This window comes from Camelina sativa, chromosome 2 (genome assembly GCF_000633955.1).
Source record: "Camelina sativa cultivar DH55 chromosome 2, Cs, whole genome shotgun sequence".
NCBI classification, from domain to species: domain Eukaryota; kingdom Viridiplantae; phylum Streptophyta; class Magnoliopsida; order Brassicales; family Brassicaceae; genus Camelina; species Camelina sativa.
In genome coordinates this window covers 21679147-21695200 of record NC_025686.1, presented here as the reverse complement: position 1 = coordinate 21695200, position 16054 = coordinate 21679147, and the positions used below count along the sequence as shown (strand labels likewise).

The following is a 16054-nucleotide window of genomic DNA, read 5'->3' as shown; positions in this document are numbered from 1 at the left end:
CAAAAAGCCGCCGCCGCCGATGTAGCCTTCGGGGAAAGGAATAAACTGCATTTTCTTGAGCGAGCCTTCATCTTCATCTTCTTGTTTTTTGAGCGAGCCTTCATCTTCATCTTCTTCTTCTTCTTCTTCTTCTTCTTCTTCTTCTTCTTCTTCTTCTTCTTCTTCTTCTTCTTCTTCTTCTTCTTCTTCTTCTTCTTCTTCTTCTTCTTCTTCTTCTTCTTCTTCTTCTTCTTCTTCTTCTTCTTCTTCTTCTTCTTCTTCTTCTTCTTCTTCTTCTTCTTCTTCTTCTTCTTCTTCTTCTTCTTCTTCTTCTTCTTCTTCTTCTTCTTCTTCTTCTTCTTCTTCTTCTTCTTCTTCTTCTTCTTCTTCTTCTTCTTCTTCTTCTTCTTCTTCTTCTTCTTCTTCTTCTTCTTCTTCTTCTTCTTCTTCTTCTTCTTCTTCTTCTTCTTCTTCTTCTTCTTCTTCTTCTTCTTCTTCTTCTTCTTCTTCTTCTTCTTCTTCAAGATCCTGGATACCATTGGTTTGATGCCACGACACGACCGTTGGACATTGAAACCTTGTTCTTAGCACAAGATCCTGGATACCATTGGTTTGATGCCACGACACGACCGTTGGACATTGAAACCTTGTTCTTAGCAATGCCACTCAGAGTCTTTGAAAGTTTTTTCATGTTTCTCTCTGATCTCTCTCTCTCTGCGTTAAGAGGAAGATACAACCCACTACCTTCCTTATATTAACAGCTTGAAAAAGTAACCGGTTCTGCCATCATAATGAAAACAAAAACAGAGTGTTTATGTGAGAGGAAAAAAAAATAAGAGTGAACATTACTTGCACTTTGCCATTTAACAAAAAAAAAACATTACTTACACTTATTAATGTTGAGACGACTGACACTTGTAGCAGTTATGACATAAACACAAGTCAAAGAGGATCACATTAACAACTTTGTCATACAATATTATTACCTATAAGAATTTGAAATATGATAAATCGGTTTTGCATCTTTCATAAAAAATATTGAAAGTGTTGTTCATATATACATATTTTCTAAAGAGGCTGTGTTTTGAATTTTAATAAAGACGGTTTTGCATCCCAATAAAAGCTTTTTACTACTGCGTTTATTTCTTACCAACTTTTTTTTTTTCTTTTGTCAAACACCAACTCTGTCATTGCATTTTTTATAGGGCTTTTTTATATTGTAGTAAACTGTAACAAATATTACCCTTTAGCATTCAATATCAATGTCTTTTCTCTTTACTTTAGAGTTACATAATACAAAGGAAACTGAGGTTAATGAAGTATCTTCTTTAATTGTTTAACAGATTTCTTAATTATATAGTTACTTTTTTTTCTTAAAGGGTTGATTATATAGCTTATCCCACACGTTATATTCTATTTTGTTCTTTTTGACCGTCATATTCTATTTTGGTCAAAGAGATGATTGGTTGAATATCATCAAAACTAGTAATTTTAAGTGGTGTCGTGAGTTGTTCACTAAGATTTGAACTGAATATATCATGCCACTTTGTTAGGGTTTATGAGAATGAAGATTTGAACTTTTAAATTAATATAACTACATGCATATGATCGTGGATGTTCTGTGGTTTTTTACATTCCTTGGAAAGGAGTTTGTTGTTTTACTACTAGTTGCTTAGAAGACGTGAAGAAACTTCAAGGACGTTGCGGTACATTAACAAATTAATTAAACAATTTTTAGTAAAGTCAGAAAAGGAGACAAAATAAATCTGTCTCACAGAGTCTTGCAGTTTTTTATGATTTGATTTCTTGACGAGTTTCTTGGTAAACAAGAAACTAATTTGTACACAATTGACTTAGCGAAAAGCCAGTACTTTTTTCGTTAATATATAGAAAATGGTTCTTCTTTATAGATATATAAGGTGACTGAAAAATCATTGCAAAGTGGTGATTTATTCGAATAACAACACTAAGAGACATGACTTCACGTCGAGTTAACGTATGCGGCATACCGGCCTGTCTTCAACTCAGTTCTTCAAGCTGCGTGTTACACAAGGTACAACAAAACAAACGAATTGAAGACATCTCTGTCTTTACCGGAAGAACAGCAAAATCTTACGGTTACTTTGATTTCTCACCTTAGAAACAGGAGGGAGGAGTGTATCGTCAAAAAAAAAAACAGGAGGGAGGAGTGTTTATACTACACTTGTCTAGAAGAGGCCTGACCTTAGATGGATCAAACCCGTATCTGGAGATAAAAGGCTTGTACGGGCAGAGGCATTGTAGATTAGCGGCTTTGATCACGGCGCAGCAGTCCCGTCCCGGAGGTTGAGGGTTGTTTCCAGTGGCGGCTGGACGGCATTTCTCCAAGTTGTTTGTGTCAATGTTGCAAATAAAAAGGCTTGTAGCTTCATCCACCATTATTGCAGCGGTTAAAACTATCGCGAGAACTGCAAATTGCATGTGGATTCCGTTGTTGTTCTTACCCATTCTCTCTTTTCCTTATATTATCGCTCTCTCTCTCAACTCTATTGTCATTTGTGAAACTCTTAAATGTATAATGAGCTTATTATATTAGCAACGTTAATGATAAATATAGGTAAGACTAGTAAAAGCGTAGACTAACGGGTCTGTTTTCTGGACTAGTCATCGTTTGAGTTTAACGTGTAATAAACAAACTGGCAAATGTGGGAGACTTTACTTTAGTCTCCGGCTGCTGAATACAGGACTTGCTCCTTTTGCGTGACTATAATGGCTTCTCGTTTGACTGTTCTGAGTCTACTTCGACCAACTTTGCCAAAGTTAAAAGAAAGCTTGTATAACACAATATCAACTGAGAAAATTGTTTATCATCTAGTACTAATTTACCACACTTATAAGTTAAAGATCAGTTTTCAAACCAATTGTCAACAAGTGGATTGGTTCATAACACTAAAAAACAATGTATAATCACTTGAAGAAAAATAAATAAAAAACCATTGTAAATTGAAATTCTGATGCATGAGAAGAATCAACGAAGTCTACAGTTAGCATCTTAGAGACCTGTCTCAGGTCAGTTCTTCAAGCTGCGCGAATACAAAACGTTACATTTGTTTTCAAGATCTTACTATTAAAATTCAATAAAACCACATCAAATAGACAAATACCTTGGCAAGAAGGAGGGACTGTTGTAACCTCACATTTGGCTACAAGAGCCGCGACTTTAGATGGGTCAATTCCTAAAACTTGAATCTGCAGAGGCATTGCTTTATTCAAATATGCGGGTCGAGACAAAGTATGCGGCATACGGCCTGTCTTGTCTTAGTTCTTCAAGCTGCGTGTTACACAAGGAACAACAAAACAAACGTAAGACATCTCTGTCTTTACAAAATAAAAACAGGAGAATGACTGTTTATAATACCACACTTGTCTAGAAGAGGCGTATACGGGAATGCTCGTAGGTTCTTCCATCAACACCAGGGCGGCGAAAACTATTGCATGAGATGCAAATTTCACAAGAGATCTGGTATTATTCTAATCCATTCTCTCTTTATGTCTACCTCTTGCTTGACTAATAATACCATGAAATCCTTAAATTTAATAGCTTCTTATAATAAACAAGTTAATGCTAAAGTGAAAGCTAGAAAGAGCCTATGATATGGGTTGAAGACTCTCAAGTCTTTGTAGTCAAGTCGTCTTTTGAGTTGAATTTGTCTGCAAATTACACATGAGGGAGCTTATGGTAATTATTATTGGCATTTTTTTGCTCTCTTTCTCCTTTCATAAATTAAAATTGAATAATTATTATTTGGTTTCTTTGCAGGGAAGAGGCATAAAAAGTATTTGGTTTCTTTGGTCAAAGTATTGTTTTCTTTGCTCAAAAAAAAAAAAAAAAAAAAAGAGTCAATTTTTTAAGATCATAATCAAGAAACTTAAGTAGAGCATAAAGATTTCACACTAAAAAGAAAAACATTACTTTATTCTTTTTCATAATTAATATGTATAGAACATGGTTCATCTAAGTAATCGACAATGTGATTGAAAAATCATTGCAAAGTAGATAATTTATTCGAATCAGAGCAGCACAACACAGCAATACATATTATCGCTTGAGAGACTTCAGGGCAAGAGTCTGAAGTAGACCGGCCTGTCTTCAGCTCAGTTTATCAAGCTGCATGTTACAAAAGGAACAAACATCAAAACAAACATAAGATTATTCTCTCTTTACAGAAAAATTTTAAAAACAACAAACTCCAACGGTTACTTTGATTTCTTACCTTACAAACAGGAGGGAGGACTTATACCACACTTGGCTAGGAGAGGCCTGATATTAGATGGTTCCATCCCGTATCTGCGGAGAAAAGCCTTGTACGAACAGAGGCATCGTAGGTTAGCCGTTTTTGCCACTGCGCAGCAGTCGGGTTCCGGAGGTGGAGGGTTGTTTCCAGTGACGGCTGGACGGCATTTATTCAAGTTGTTTGTACTGATGTTGCAAATGGAAATGCTTGTAGCTTCTTTCACCATTATTGCAGTGGTTAAAACTATTGCGAGAATTGCAAATTGCATGTGGATTCTGTTGTTGTTCTTACCCATTCTCTCTCTCTCTCTTTTTTTTTTTTTGTTATATTCACTCTGTGATTTGTGAAACTCTTCAGTGTAATGAGCTTATTATATAGCAAATGTTAATGATAAGTGGGAGCTAGTAAAGGCGTAGACTCACAGGTCTTTGCACAAGTCGTCGTTAGTGCGGCTGCTGAAATATAGGACTTGCTCCTTTTTTCGTGACTAGTGGCTTTAGTTCGTTTTATCTTGTTTTGTCCTTGTCAAGTCATTTAGTTTTTTTTTTCTTCTGTGTAAATATCAAAAGACTGTCTAATTCTGTCTTCTTGTCATGTTGAGCAAATTTCACAACACCAGAAACAGAGTTGCTCGAGTCTACTTCAACCAATGAACTCTGCCAAAGTCAAAAGAAGGCTTGCGTAACACTGTATATCAACTACTAATCATCTATTACTAATTAACCAATGAGTTAACAATCAGATTTATTATGATTCATAATCATGACAAGTTGGACAGTTCTTAGGTTTTTTTTTTTTTTTTTAGTTTGGTTCTCCATAAGGAAAGGCGTGGTGGTGAGTTAGGTTTTGGATACTATGATAATATTTTTCCGTTTTCATTAACGTATAAAACACGGTTCTTACATACAGAAGGTAAATCTAAAATCACTTTTAGTTTGTGATTTATTTGAAACAGGATACTAAAAAAACATTGTAAAATCACTTGACCAAAAAAAAAAAACCATTGTAAATTTGAATTCAGATGCAAGACTAGATCCAGCGTAAGTCTACAATTAGCACCATAGTCCATAGAGACCTGTCTCGGTTCAGTTCTTCAAGCTGCGCGAATACAAAACGTTACACACTTTCTTTGCTTTCAAGATCTTACTACAAAACTCAATAAATCACATCAAAATACCTTGGCAACCACGAGGGACTGTTGTAACGCCACATTTGGCTACAAGAGCCGCGACTTTAGCCGGGTCAATTCCTAAGATCGGGAGATAAAACTTGAATCTGCAGAGGCATCCTAGATTAGCGGCTCGAACCACTACGCAGCACTCGTCGACAGGAGGCGGAGGATTGTTTCCAGTGATGGCTGGACGACATTTCTGCATATCGTTTGTGTCCATGTTACAAATGGACATGCTTGTAGCTTCTTTCACCATTGTTGCAACGGTTAAAACCATTGCAAAAGCTGCAAATTGCATAAGGGTTTTGGTATTGTTCTTACCCATTCTCTAGATCGTACCCTAGCCTATACTTGTGGCATCTCTTTAAATATCTATGATAACGTACGAGCTTAAAAAATGCTAACCGAAAGGGTAGTAAGAAATTAAGAGCGTAACGTAAAGAGATAAGTATGGGTGATGTAATTCAGAAGTGTATTGAGTTGAGATGTGTGAACAAAGAGACAAATTTGTGGAAAAAAAGACACAGTTGCATTGCATGCCATAGTTTCTGGGTGGTGAAGGACAAAGAGTATAATTTTTAACTCTTTGCGTGACCAATGTGGCGCCGTTTGTTTTGTCCTTTTCGATATTTTAGTTAGATGGATCATTAGCACAGACATGCATATCATAATTATTGATGACATCAATTCATGATTTTTTATTAATGGAAAACTAATGAATACACAACTAATTTGTCGATTTAATGTGAATGTTGTGCTCTCTTTTAATTTAATAAGGACGGAATTATTCTTTTTTTTTCTTTCTAATAGTATTAATTTAGTGGGAAATTATATCCGGAAGACTGAAAGGATAAGATTTATACTATAGTATTTCAATAATAAACATGAAGAAAACATCAAAAATAACATCTTTAAACGATTATTTGACTATTTTATGTCCTTGCCTTAGCAAACGCAATTGTGGAAGAGACTCTTAAACGATAAGTTTCGTTTAACTAGAACTATGGTCAAGATTTTCTACATTTCTTTCCAATTCATATTTTATCATCGACCAAATGTTAGAATATATTATCATTTTTATTATATATTGAAAAATGCATTTTCGTGACCGGTTAAACCAAAATCTACAAAAAAAACATTTTAATTTAATATCACACAATTTATATTAGTAGGCCGTCGTGCGTACCACACATGGGTTTGTAAAAAAATTAAAAAACAAATGCAAAATATAAAAAAAACAAAAAAAAAGTCGGTGGAGAAGATCTTTGTTTCCTTCATAAAATCTAATCTTTCCTAAAAATAAGTAACCAAACTTTTTTTTTGCAATAAATATTTTGATCACTTGAAAATATATATACCAATATCTTCCGTAAATCAATCAAAGCTTCTTATCTAATAGTATGGTTAGTAATTTATGTAAAAATGTAACCAAGTGAATAGAGAGAAAAATTGTTTTAAGTCTTCTTCGGTTCGTCCACATATAGAAACGACGACACCTACACAAGTCGTTCGTTTTTAAACCGTGAGGGTCCACCGTTTGTTCCACATGTCGTCATCAAACAGCGAGTATATATAACAATAAATTTAATAATTAACCCTACTCGCGATTCTTCTGACGAAACATTCAATTTTCACAACCATAATAAACTCGTTTTCCTCCTTCTCTCTCTCTCTCTCTCCTCTTCATCGCTTTGCTCTCACACGAAGCAAATAACGATCCTCTCTCTCTCTTCTCTTCCGTATTCATTCTTCTTCTTCTTGTTCACATTGTTGCGTTTTGAATTCTAGTTTCCTGGAAGAAATAGCCAACATTGCATCGAAATAGAAAAAAAAAAAAAAAGCAGAACTTTGGATTTGATTTTTTTCGAAACAGAGAATCTCATTTTCGATATTAACATTGGGGTTTGTTTATTCTCCTCCTAGATTTCTGGAATTTTTTGTAATCGAATCGAAAGTCACGTTTTTTTTTCTCTCTTCCTAATCTATCTGTAAAACTCTGTTAAATGATCCAACTTTTGAATCTTGCTGTAATGTCTTTAGCTAACATTTGCTATTTTAAGTATGAACCTTTGGATCGATAAAAATTGGTTTTTTTTTCTTCGTTTCATCCCAAAGTTTTGATTTTTCTTTCTTTCTGAAGCTTACATTGATTTTTTTCCTTTTGCAGGTTCTACATTGGTTTGATTTTTGAAGAGATTTGTTTTGTTTTTCTTCCCCCGTGAATTGTTGCGGGGGAGATGTCTGGTGTGGGTGTTATTGTTTCGGATCCATGGTTACAAAGTCAGCTTACACAAGTCGAGCTTCGGAGTCTTAATTCCAAGGTTAATAAAGTTTCTCTCTTTTTTTCTCATTGTTTTTAACTCCCCATAGATGCAATCTAAGAGGAGCTTTTGTTTTGATCTGGATATTTGGGTTTGTGTGTGTGTGTTTTTAGTTTGGTTCGTTGAAGAATCAGAATGGTAAGGTTACATTAGAGGATCTTCCGTCTGTATTGGTCAAGGTGAAGTCACTTAGTTCAGCTTTTAAGGAGAAAGAAATCAGAGAACTCTTGCTAGATTTGGGTTCTGATTATGAAACCGATGATCTTGATTTCGAATCGTTTCTCAAGGTTTGTTTTGATCTTTCTCTCTGTTGTGATGTGTTTTTGTTTATTCTTGTGAATGTCTTTGATGGATGTGTGATGTTGTATTGTGGTTTGATACAACGAAATGTGTGCAGATATATCTAAACTTGAGAGATAAAGCTGCTGATAAATCTGGTGGTCATAAGCACTCATCTACGTTTCTTAAAGCCGGCACAACGACTCTTCATACCATCAACCAGTCAGAGAAGGGTTCTTTTGTTCATCACATTAACAGATATCTAGGGGATGACCCTTTTTTGATGCAGTTTCTTCCTTTAGATCCGGATTCCAATGATTTGTATGAACTTGTGAAAGATGGTGTACTTCTATGGTAATGTGCAAATTTGTGTATTTGGATTTCTGTCTCAACATTAGTACATTTGGTTTCTGGGGGTTTGACTTGTTCTACCTTTTTCCTTTTTGGTACAGTAAGCTTATAAACATAGCAGTTCCTGGAACAATAGATGAACGAGCGATCAACACGAAAAGGGTACTTAACCCATGGGAGAGAAATGAGAATCACACGCTTTGTCTCAACTCTGCGAAAGCTGTTGGCTGCAGCGTGGTTAATATTGGGACTCAGGACCTGGCTGAAGGACGAGTATGTTTTGCTTTGCTTGCTTAGTTTTCAGTAAATCATAATATATTGGAGATGAAAATCTATGATCCCTGACCACAGAGGTTTTATTGTTTTTGCAGCCTCATTTGGTGCTTGGATTGATCTCACAACTCATAAAGGTCCACACTTTTTTGCTATGTGCATCTTTCTCTGTGTTTATGCTTGATTATTTTACTAACTAATGTTGGAAACTGCAGATTCAACTGCTCGCTGATCTTAGTTTGAAGAAAATGCCTCAACTTGTTGAGTTGGTGGAAGACAACGATGTAATGACCTGCTAATCTCTTTGTGAATTTCTGACCAAACTATAAGCATGTCGTAAATAATAGTTACAATTTTATGTCTGTTCCAGGATATTGAAGAATTTTTGAGATTACCCCCTGAGAAAGTCTTACTCAAATGGATGAACTTTCATCTCAAGAAAGGTGGTTACAAAAAAACAGTTGGAAATTTTTCATCGGATCTGAAGGTATTTGGCTTTCCATGTAGCATTTCTTGGAACTACTCTCCTTTGTGTCCCTTCAAAAGCTTCATTCTAGATAGTTAACACGTAATTCTCTCCAACACACTGAAGCAAATATCGGTTTGAATAGGAAAACCAAAAGCTCACCACCATAAGCTATGAAAATGTTTGATATTTTTTCTTAATCTTGAGGGTTGAATATGCAGGACGCACAAGCCTATGCTTACCTGCTCAATGTTCTCGCACCAGAGCACTGCGATCCAGCTACTCTAAATGCAGAGAATGATCTTGAAAGGGCAAACATGGTCCTCGAACATGCAGAGAGAATGAACTGCAAACGGTATTTGACTGCAGAGGAGATAGTTGAGGGGTCTTCGTATTTGAATCTAGCATTTGTGGCACAGATATTTCACGAAAGGTCGGTAAAGATCGTTGAAGATAAGATTATTCTCTTATGCACTGGTTCTCTAACACACTAGCTTCTCTGTGCCTGCAGGAATGGCCTTAGCACTGATGGTAGGTTCTCCTTTGCGGAGATGATGACTGAGGATTTACAGAGTTGTAGAGATGAAAGATGTTACCGCTTATGGATTAACAGCCTTGGGATTGAGAGTTACGTCAACAATGTGTTTGAAGATGTTAGAAATGGGTGAGCATTTGGTATGGAAAATAATTTTATAAGCTTTTGGTCCTGAAACATATCATAAGGTTTTTTTAATACTTAATATTGCTGATGCAGATGGATTCTTCTGGAAGTTGTCGACAAGGTTTATCCAGGATCAGTTAACTGGAAGCATGCTTCAAAACCACCAATTAAAATGCCGTTTAGGAAAGTAGAGAATTGCAATCAAGTCGTCAAGATTGGGAAAGAGAAGAGATTCTCGCTTGTAAATGTAGCTGGAAATGACATAGTTCAAGGGAATAAGAAGCTTATCCTCGGTAAGTACTCCGCTTAGCTAACTACAATTTGTTTATTTTGACAAGATGCTCTACAGTCTTATAACAGTGGTGGTGTATATACATATATGTCTCAGGCTTCTTATGGCAGTTGATGAGAACCCATATGCTCCAACTTCTCAAGAATCTGAGGTCTCGAACACGAGGAAAAGACATGACGGACTCAGAGATCCTGAGCTGGGCAAACAGGAAAGTCAAAATCATGGGACGGAAATCACAGATCGAAAGCTTCAAGGTTCCATCTTTTACTTTCCATCAAAACTCAAAACTATATAAACTGAAAAAGCTTATGTTGAATCAAATCTGTATTGCTAAAACTTCAAATAGGATAAGAGTCTATCAAGTGGATTATTCTTCCTCGATCTTCTATGGGCAGTTGAGCCAAGAGTTGTTAACTGGAATCTTGTCACCAAGGGTGAATCAGGTCCATTACTCTCTTTAACTATAGAATAAGAACCTCTTCCTCTCTCTACCCTCTGCTTAAACCGCAGTTAACTTAACCATACTTTTTTTGGCTATGGAAACTATTACAGAAGATGAGAAGAGACTGAATGCTACATATATTGTCAGTGTAGCAAGAAAGCTTGGTTGCTCGGTTTTCTTGTTGCCGGAAGATATCATCGAGGTAAAAGAACAAAATCTAAAAATCTTCTGAAACAGCTGACAATTCATTCAGACACAACATAACATACATTAACTATAAAAATCTGAGCTGGTTTTAAAATGTCTTGGTGTTGCAGGTGAATCAAAAGATGATATTAATCTTAACGGCAAGTATAATGTATTGGAGCCTTCAGCAAAAAACATCATCGTCAGAGAGTTCAAGTTCGAGTTCGGATTCATCATCGACTTATAGCACGACAACGACATGCACAAGCACATGCACGAGCACTGATGCTTCACCAGCTCCATCTGTCACGGGAGATGATGAAGTCTCTTCATTAAACGGGGAAATATCGAGCTTAACGATAGAAGAAGACAATGACGCAGACATAATGTCTGATATCACCTCCATCTCAGAGGAAGCAGTCATTGAATAGAGAGTGAAAGAGAGAAACAATACCCTTTGCCGGAACAGAGTTGCTTTGTAATATTTTTCACATCCTTCTCTGTCTGTGTGATTAATAAAATTCAAAAAATTATATTTGTTACCTCTATTAAAAAAAAAGGAAACATTAAAGGTTCAAAAAGAAAAAAAAGAAAACAATTGTGAAGTACACTAATAAAAATGTCAATCTTGTATTTTAAAATTTAATATTTGTTGACTTCTATTTTTTTTTTTTGGTTTATAAAGAAAAAACATTAAAGAAAAAGAGATATTTTAGAATACTTCCAATGGTTTATACTAATTGTTGTGTTTGTTGTTGATGAATGGTGATGATGATTTGCTTACAATGTCTCTCTCTCTCTTTATGCCTAGCTCGAGCATCGAACTCGTCAGGCGTTGCACTGTAGAGTGCCTTCGCAGACCATACGAGCTACAAGAGCCAGGCACTTTTAGTCTTGCCTGATTTCAATTTATACTAACAGTTTTTGACCATTTTGTACTGAAGTGATATTTACCCTATTATTATATTATTTTAAAAAAGGAAATTAAAATTATCATCATACACATCGGCGTCCGTACACGTGCCGTGAATATATAAAACGATGAAAAAAAAAAAATAATCTCAAACAGTTCTTCTAGCATTGTGAAGACGACAACGACGATCCCATACTCTCTTTTGATTTCAATTACACTCGCAGGAGTCGAGAATTCTCAAAGGTTTTTGTTTACTTCTTCTTCGTGATTGATTGATTCATTCGTTTTACTTCTTCTTTAATTCCTTTTTTCTCAATTTGGGGCTTTCTCGTCATCTCAATTCTTCTATTTTGAAGCCCCTTTTATCTCCAATTCGTGTTTCTTTTCTTCTCCTAAGACAAACCCTAATTCGAATTTTAGGGTTTATGAGAGAGTTGTGATTTTTCTGGAATGTCCCATTGATTTGTTTGGATACGTTTCTAGGTTTAGGGGAATTAGGGAATTGATTGATTGATGGCGTTCGTTGACGATGATGAAGAGGAAGACTACTCTGTTCCTCAATCAGCTTCGAATTACTATTTCGAAGATGACGATAAAGAGCCTGTTTCGTTTGCTCGTCTGCCAATTCAATGGACCGGAGAGGATAAAGTTGTTGATGGGAGTGCGTTAGGTTTATACTTGAGAGGAAGATCTGGTGATGGGCTTTTGCCTTTGCATAAGCTTGTTAAAGCTTGGAGATTCGATCTTTCGAACTTTAGGCCTGAGGTTTCTGTTCTTACCAAGGATAATATCTGGGTTAAGCTTGAGGAACCGAGGAAAAGTTACGCGGAGTTGATTAGAACTGTTTTGGTTACTTTGTATTCCATTCAGTTTTTTAGGAGGAATCCTCAAGCGTCTGAGAAATCTCTTTTGGAGAAGTTATCTAGATGTTTGAGGTGACTGGTTTGGCTTTTTTTTTCAGGTCTTTTTGTTCTTCTGAAAATTTTGTTCTTTTGGTTTCTATAACTCTCGTGGTTTTTGGATGTTGTTTGTGTAGGTCGTATGACGTGAAGCCATCGCAGAATGATTTGGTGGATCACATTGACTTAATCGCTGAAGCTGCTAAAAGAGATGTCAATTTGGCGGAATCAAAGGTTAGTATGGAGATTTTTTTTTTTCTGACTTTCTGGTCTGTGACATGTTTGATTTTACAAGTATTGTAGCTTCTGTTTCTTGAGAGCTTTTGATGCCAACCATATATGTTTTCAAGAGTTTTAGTTCGCTTTCTGGCTTTAATGTTTTCTGTATTGTATCATTTTCTCTCCTAATTTTGTTGAGTTTTTTCTTTCTTGTGTGACTAGTTTATACTTGCATTTCTCGCTAAGAAGCCTACCAAAAGGAGATTAGCTGATGAGGTTTGATTTTTAAATCCCACTTGAGTACTCTTTTCCTAATGTGGGTTTCCCCTTTTTTTGCCCTTTATTTTCACACGGTCTTAGTTTCTGTTACGAACTTGTTATTACTTATTAGGACAATGCAAAGGATGATTTCATAGTAGGAGATGACGACAATTATGTAGCTTCCGATGAAGATGAATCGGGTGATGAAGACGATGATTTTTTTGAGTCTGTTTGTGCTATATGTGACAATGGTGGCGAGATTTTGTGGTATGTTTCCTTGCTGGATATCAATTTTGTAGTTTGATTTCTCTGGAAGTTCTTTTGCAGAATTAGCCTTCCTCCTTTTACTTTCTTGGTTAGAATAAGGCCATGCGTATCTTCCGTTTGCGTTTGGCATTTTACAAACATATTTTATGAAAACTGAAAATGATTTAACAACGTGAAATATGCAAACGCAATTCCAGTGGTTAAGGTGATCGAGGCCTTACTAGGTTTCTGCAGATTCATTGTTTTACTCCATATTGTGTGTTGCTATTTCACTGGACCAGATCTTTAACTCTTGTGTTCTGCTTTTTGCAGTTGTGAAGGAAGCTGCCTGAGATCTTTTCATGCTACCAAAAAAGATGGTGAAGATTCACTTTGTGATTCTCTTGGCTTCACCAAGATGCAAGTGGAAGTATGTAACTTATATTATTTTCTCATGAGTTCTGAATATTTCTGAGCGTCTTCGTTTTCTTGAGTAGGCATGGGGTTAATGTTAATGTTGTTTATGGACTGTTTTCCAGGCAATTCAGAAATACTTTTGCCCAAACTGTGAGCATAAGATACATCAATGCTTCATTTGCAAGAACCTTGGCTCTTCTGATAATTCTGCTGGGGCTGCAGAGGTATGAAATTATTGATCTTATATGTTGAATTCTGTTCAGACGTGTTTTGTTGATAATGGTGACTGTCATCTAACTTGGATGAGCTTTGTGTTTTAAACCTGTTCTTAGGTTTTCCAATGCGTGTCAGCCACCTGCGGCTACTTTTATCATCCTCGTTGTGTCACAAGACGGCTACGTTTAGGAAATAAAGAAGAGTCTGAAGCACTAGAGAGACAAATCATTGCAGGAGAGTTTACATGCCCATTGCACAAATGCAGTGTCTGTGAAAACGGAGAGGTTAAGACAGACTCTAATTTGCAATTTGCTGTTTGCCGGCGATGTCCAAAGTCCTACCACAGAAAATGCCTGCCGCGGTATACCTCCATTCACTTGTCATTCTTTTTTTATTGCTATCTCAGAGCTCTATTTGAATTACTGTCTTGTTGTTTTCTAGGGAAATTTCTTTTGAAGATATTGAGGACGAGGATATATTTACTAGGGCATGGGATGGACTCTTGCACAACCGTGTACTCATATATTGCCAGTAAGATTTTTTATATGGTGTATCTTTCTGTGTAAATTTATAAGTATACTTACCTTGAGACACTCATTTGAATGATTTCCCTTGCCTAGAGAACATGAGATAGATGAAGAACTCCTGACACCAGTTAGAGACCATGTAAAGTTTCCTTTCACCGAAGAGAAGAAGGCGTTCATAAAAGAAAAAAAAAAAATACTAGAATCACATGTGGGACGAGATAGAGAGAGACCTAAGGTTAAGGATCCTGCCTTACAAGATACTTGTAGAAAAGCTTCTGTTAAATCCTGTAGAAGTTCGTTTCCTTCATCAAAAGATGGTGTCTCAACAAAGAAGCAAAGATTAGTGTTATCTGTACCAGACCATTTGAGAAAACGAAAGGATGTTGATCCATCCATAAAGTATAAAGTGGTTCCACAGAAATCCCAGAAGATGATGGAAGATCCCCGTGAAGCTGGCAAAAACAAGCTGGGAGTCAAAGAGGCACGTGAAGTTGGTAAAAGCAAGGTTTCACTGGGTGAGAGGTTGTTTAATTACGTTCAGGAACCTAACATAGTAAAGCCTGGGCGCGTGGATCCAGTTGATAGCAAGCACCATAAGACTGACTCAATTGCCTCCAAGGAGCCAGGAAGTGAAATTCATGCATTGGACAACGACTCTCAAAGGAGGTTAGTATTTTATTGTTTAAAATTCCAGTTTCCCTTAAAAATCTATTTAGGACCTATTAGTAAATTTTTTACATCGTATCTATTTTTGCCAATGTAGGCTCTTGGCGGTAATGAAAAGAGCTACTGAAGAAATAACTATGGGTACTATTTTAAAGAAATTCAAAGTTCAATCTATGCACACAAACTCCACAAGGAATGTTGTGGACAAGACGATCACTATGGGGAAGGTAGAGGGCTCAGTTCAGGTGGGCTAGAAATCTGAATCCGATCACTATTTGGCCTCTCTTAGCTCTATTTCTGACTTTAAATTTTGTTTCTTCAGGCTGTCAGAACAGCACTAAAAAAGCTTGAGGAAGGAGGAAACATCGAGGATGCTAAAGCAGTTTGTGAGCCAGAGGTTCTGAGACAAATCTNAAGATACATCAATGCTTCATTTGCAAGAACCTTGGCTCTTCTGATAATTCTGCTGGGGCTGCAGAGGTATGAAATTATTGATCTTATATGTTGAATTCTGTTCAGACGTGTTTTGTTGATAATGGTGACTGTCATCTAACTTGGATGAGCTTTGTGTTTTAAACCTGTTCTTAGGTTTTCCAATGCGTGTCAGCCACCTGCGGCTACTTTTATCATCCTCGTTGTGTCACAAGACGGCTACGTTTAGGAAATAAAGAAGAGTCTGAAGCACTAGAGAGACAAATCATTGCAGGAGAGTTTACATGCCCATTGCACAAATGCAGTGTCTGTGAAAACGGAGAGGTTAAGACAGACTCTAATTTGCAATTTGCTGTTTGCCGGCGATGTCCAAAGTCCTACCACAGAAAATGCCTGCCGCGGTATACCTCCATTCACTTGTCATTCTTTTTCTATTGCTATCTCAGAGCTCTATTTGAATTACTGTCTTGTTGTTTTCTAGGGAAATTTCTTTTGAAGATATTGAGGACGAGGATATATTTACTAGGGCATGGGATGGACTCTTGCACAACCGTGTACTCATA

General features: G+C 36.4%; 5 protein-coding genes across 5 annotated transcripts in view; 2 read left to right on the top strand and 3 right to left on the bottom strand.

Moving 5' to 3' along the window:
• On the bottom strand, nt 1927-2587 carry LOC104731810 (putative lipid-transfer protein DIR1). Its single transcript, XM_010451299.2, has 2 exons — nt 2115-2587; nt 1927-2016 (listed from the first exon to the last, which is right to left on the bottom strand). Exon 1 carries the CDS (start codon nt 2464-2466, stop codon nt 2143-2145), a length of 324 nt encoding a protein of 107 aa, XP_010449601.1. The 5' UTR covers nt 2467-2587; the 3' UTR covers nt 1927-2016; nt 2115-2142.
• Nucleotides 3914-4590, bottom strand: LOC104731799 (putative lipid-transfer protein DIR1). The gene is made up of 2 exons (XM_010451288.2): nt 4233-4590; nt 3914-4126 (listed from the first exon to the last, which is right to left on the bottom strand). The coding sequence occupies exon 1, from the start codon at nt 4546-4548 to the stop codon at nt 4234-4236; it is 315 nt and encodes a 104-aa protein (XP_010449590.1). The 5' UTR covers nt 4549-4590; the 3' UTR covers nt 3914-4126; nt 4233.
• LOC104731791 (putative lipid-transfer protein DIR1) lies at nt 5105-5852 on the bottom strand. The gene is made up of 2 exons (XM_010451276.2): nt 5431-5852; nt 5105-5351 (listed from the first exon to the last, which is right to left on the bottom strand). Exons 1-2 carry the CDS (start codon nt 5747-5749, stop codon nt 5347-5349), a joined length of 324 nt encoding a protein of 107 aa, XP_010449578.1. The 5' UTR covers nt 5750-5852; the 3' UTR covers nt 5105-5346.
• LOC104731781 (fimbrin-3) lies at nt 7043-11232 on the top strand. Its single transcript, XM_010451265.1, has 15 exons — nt 7043-7326; nt 7592-7745; nt 7859-8032; nt 8143-8378; nt 8477-8648; nt 8747-8785; nt 8864-8932; nt 9019-9135; nt 9336-9547; nt 9626-9778; nt 9869-10068; nt 10164-10321; nt 10414-10510; nt 10620-10711; nt 10827-11232. Exons 2-15 carry the CDS (start codon nt 7662-7664, stop codon nt 11124-11126), a joined length of 2103 nt encoding a protein of 700 aa, XP_010449567.1. The 5' UTR covers nt 7043-7326; nt 7592-7661; the 3' UTR covers nt 11127-11232.
• LOC104731773 (protein ENHANCED DOWNY MILDEW 2-like) overlaps nt 11767-16054 on the top strand; it is a gene marked incomplete in the record, with an annotated part of 7634 nt that continues 3346 nt past the window's right edge. Inside the window, 12 exon segments of the mRNA XM_019236529.1 lie at nt 11767-11851; nt 12092-12543; nt 12645-12741; nt 12949-13002; nt 13118-13254; nt 13567-13663; nt 13773-13874; nt 13983-14227; nt 14308-14397; nt 14487-15059; nt 15157-15304; nt 15382-15472. Of these exon segments, the coding sequence (XP_019092074.1) occupies nt 12122-12543; nt 12645-12741; nt 12949-13002; nt 13118-13254; nt 13567-13663; nt 13773-13874; nt 13983-14227; nt 14308-14397; nt 14487-15059; nt 15157-15304; nt 15382-15472 (2056 nt within the window).

Bases quoted from the DNA above. Each gene is read 5' to 3' on its own strand.
- LOC104731810 (XM_010451299.2), bottom strand. From the start codon at position 2,466: ATGGGTAAGAACAACAACGGAATCCACATGCAATTTGCAGTTCTCGCG.
- LOC104731799 (XM_010451288.2), bottom strand. From the start codon at position 4,548: ATGGGTAAGAACAACAACAGAATCCACATGCAATTTGCAATTCTCGCA.
- LOC104731791 (XM_010451276.2), bottom strand. From the start codon at position 5,749: ATGGGTAAGAACAATACCAAAACCCTTATGCAATTTGCAGCTTTTGCA.
- LOC104731781 (XM_010451265.1), top strand. From the start codon at position 7,662: ATGTCTGGTGTGGGTGTTATTGTTTCGGATCCATGGTTACAAAGTCAG. The intron at 9,136-9,335 runs GTATTTGGCTTT...TTGAATATGCAG, and splicing joins ATTTTTCATCGGATCTGAAG to GACGCACAAGCCTATGCTTA. The intron at 10,322-10,413 runs GTTCCATCTTTT...AACTTCAAATAG, and splicing joins CACAGATCGAAAGCTTCAAG to GATAAGAGTCTATCAAGTGG.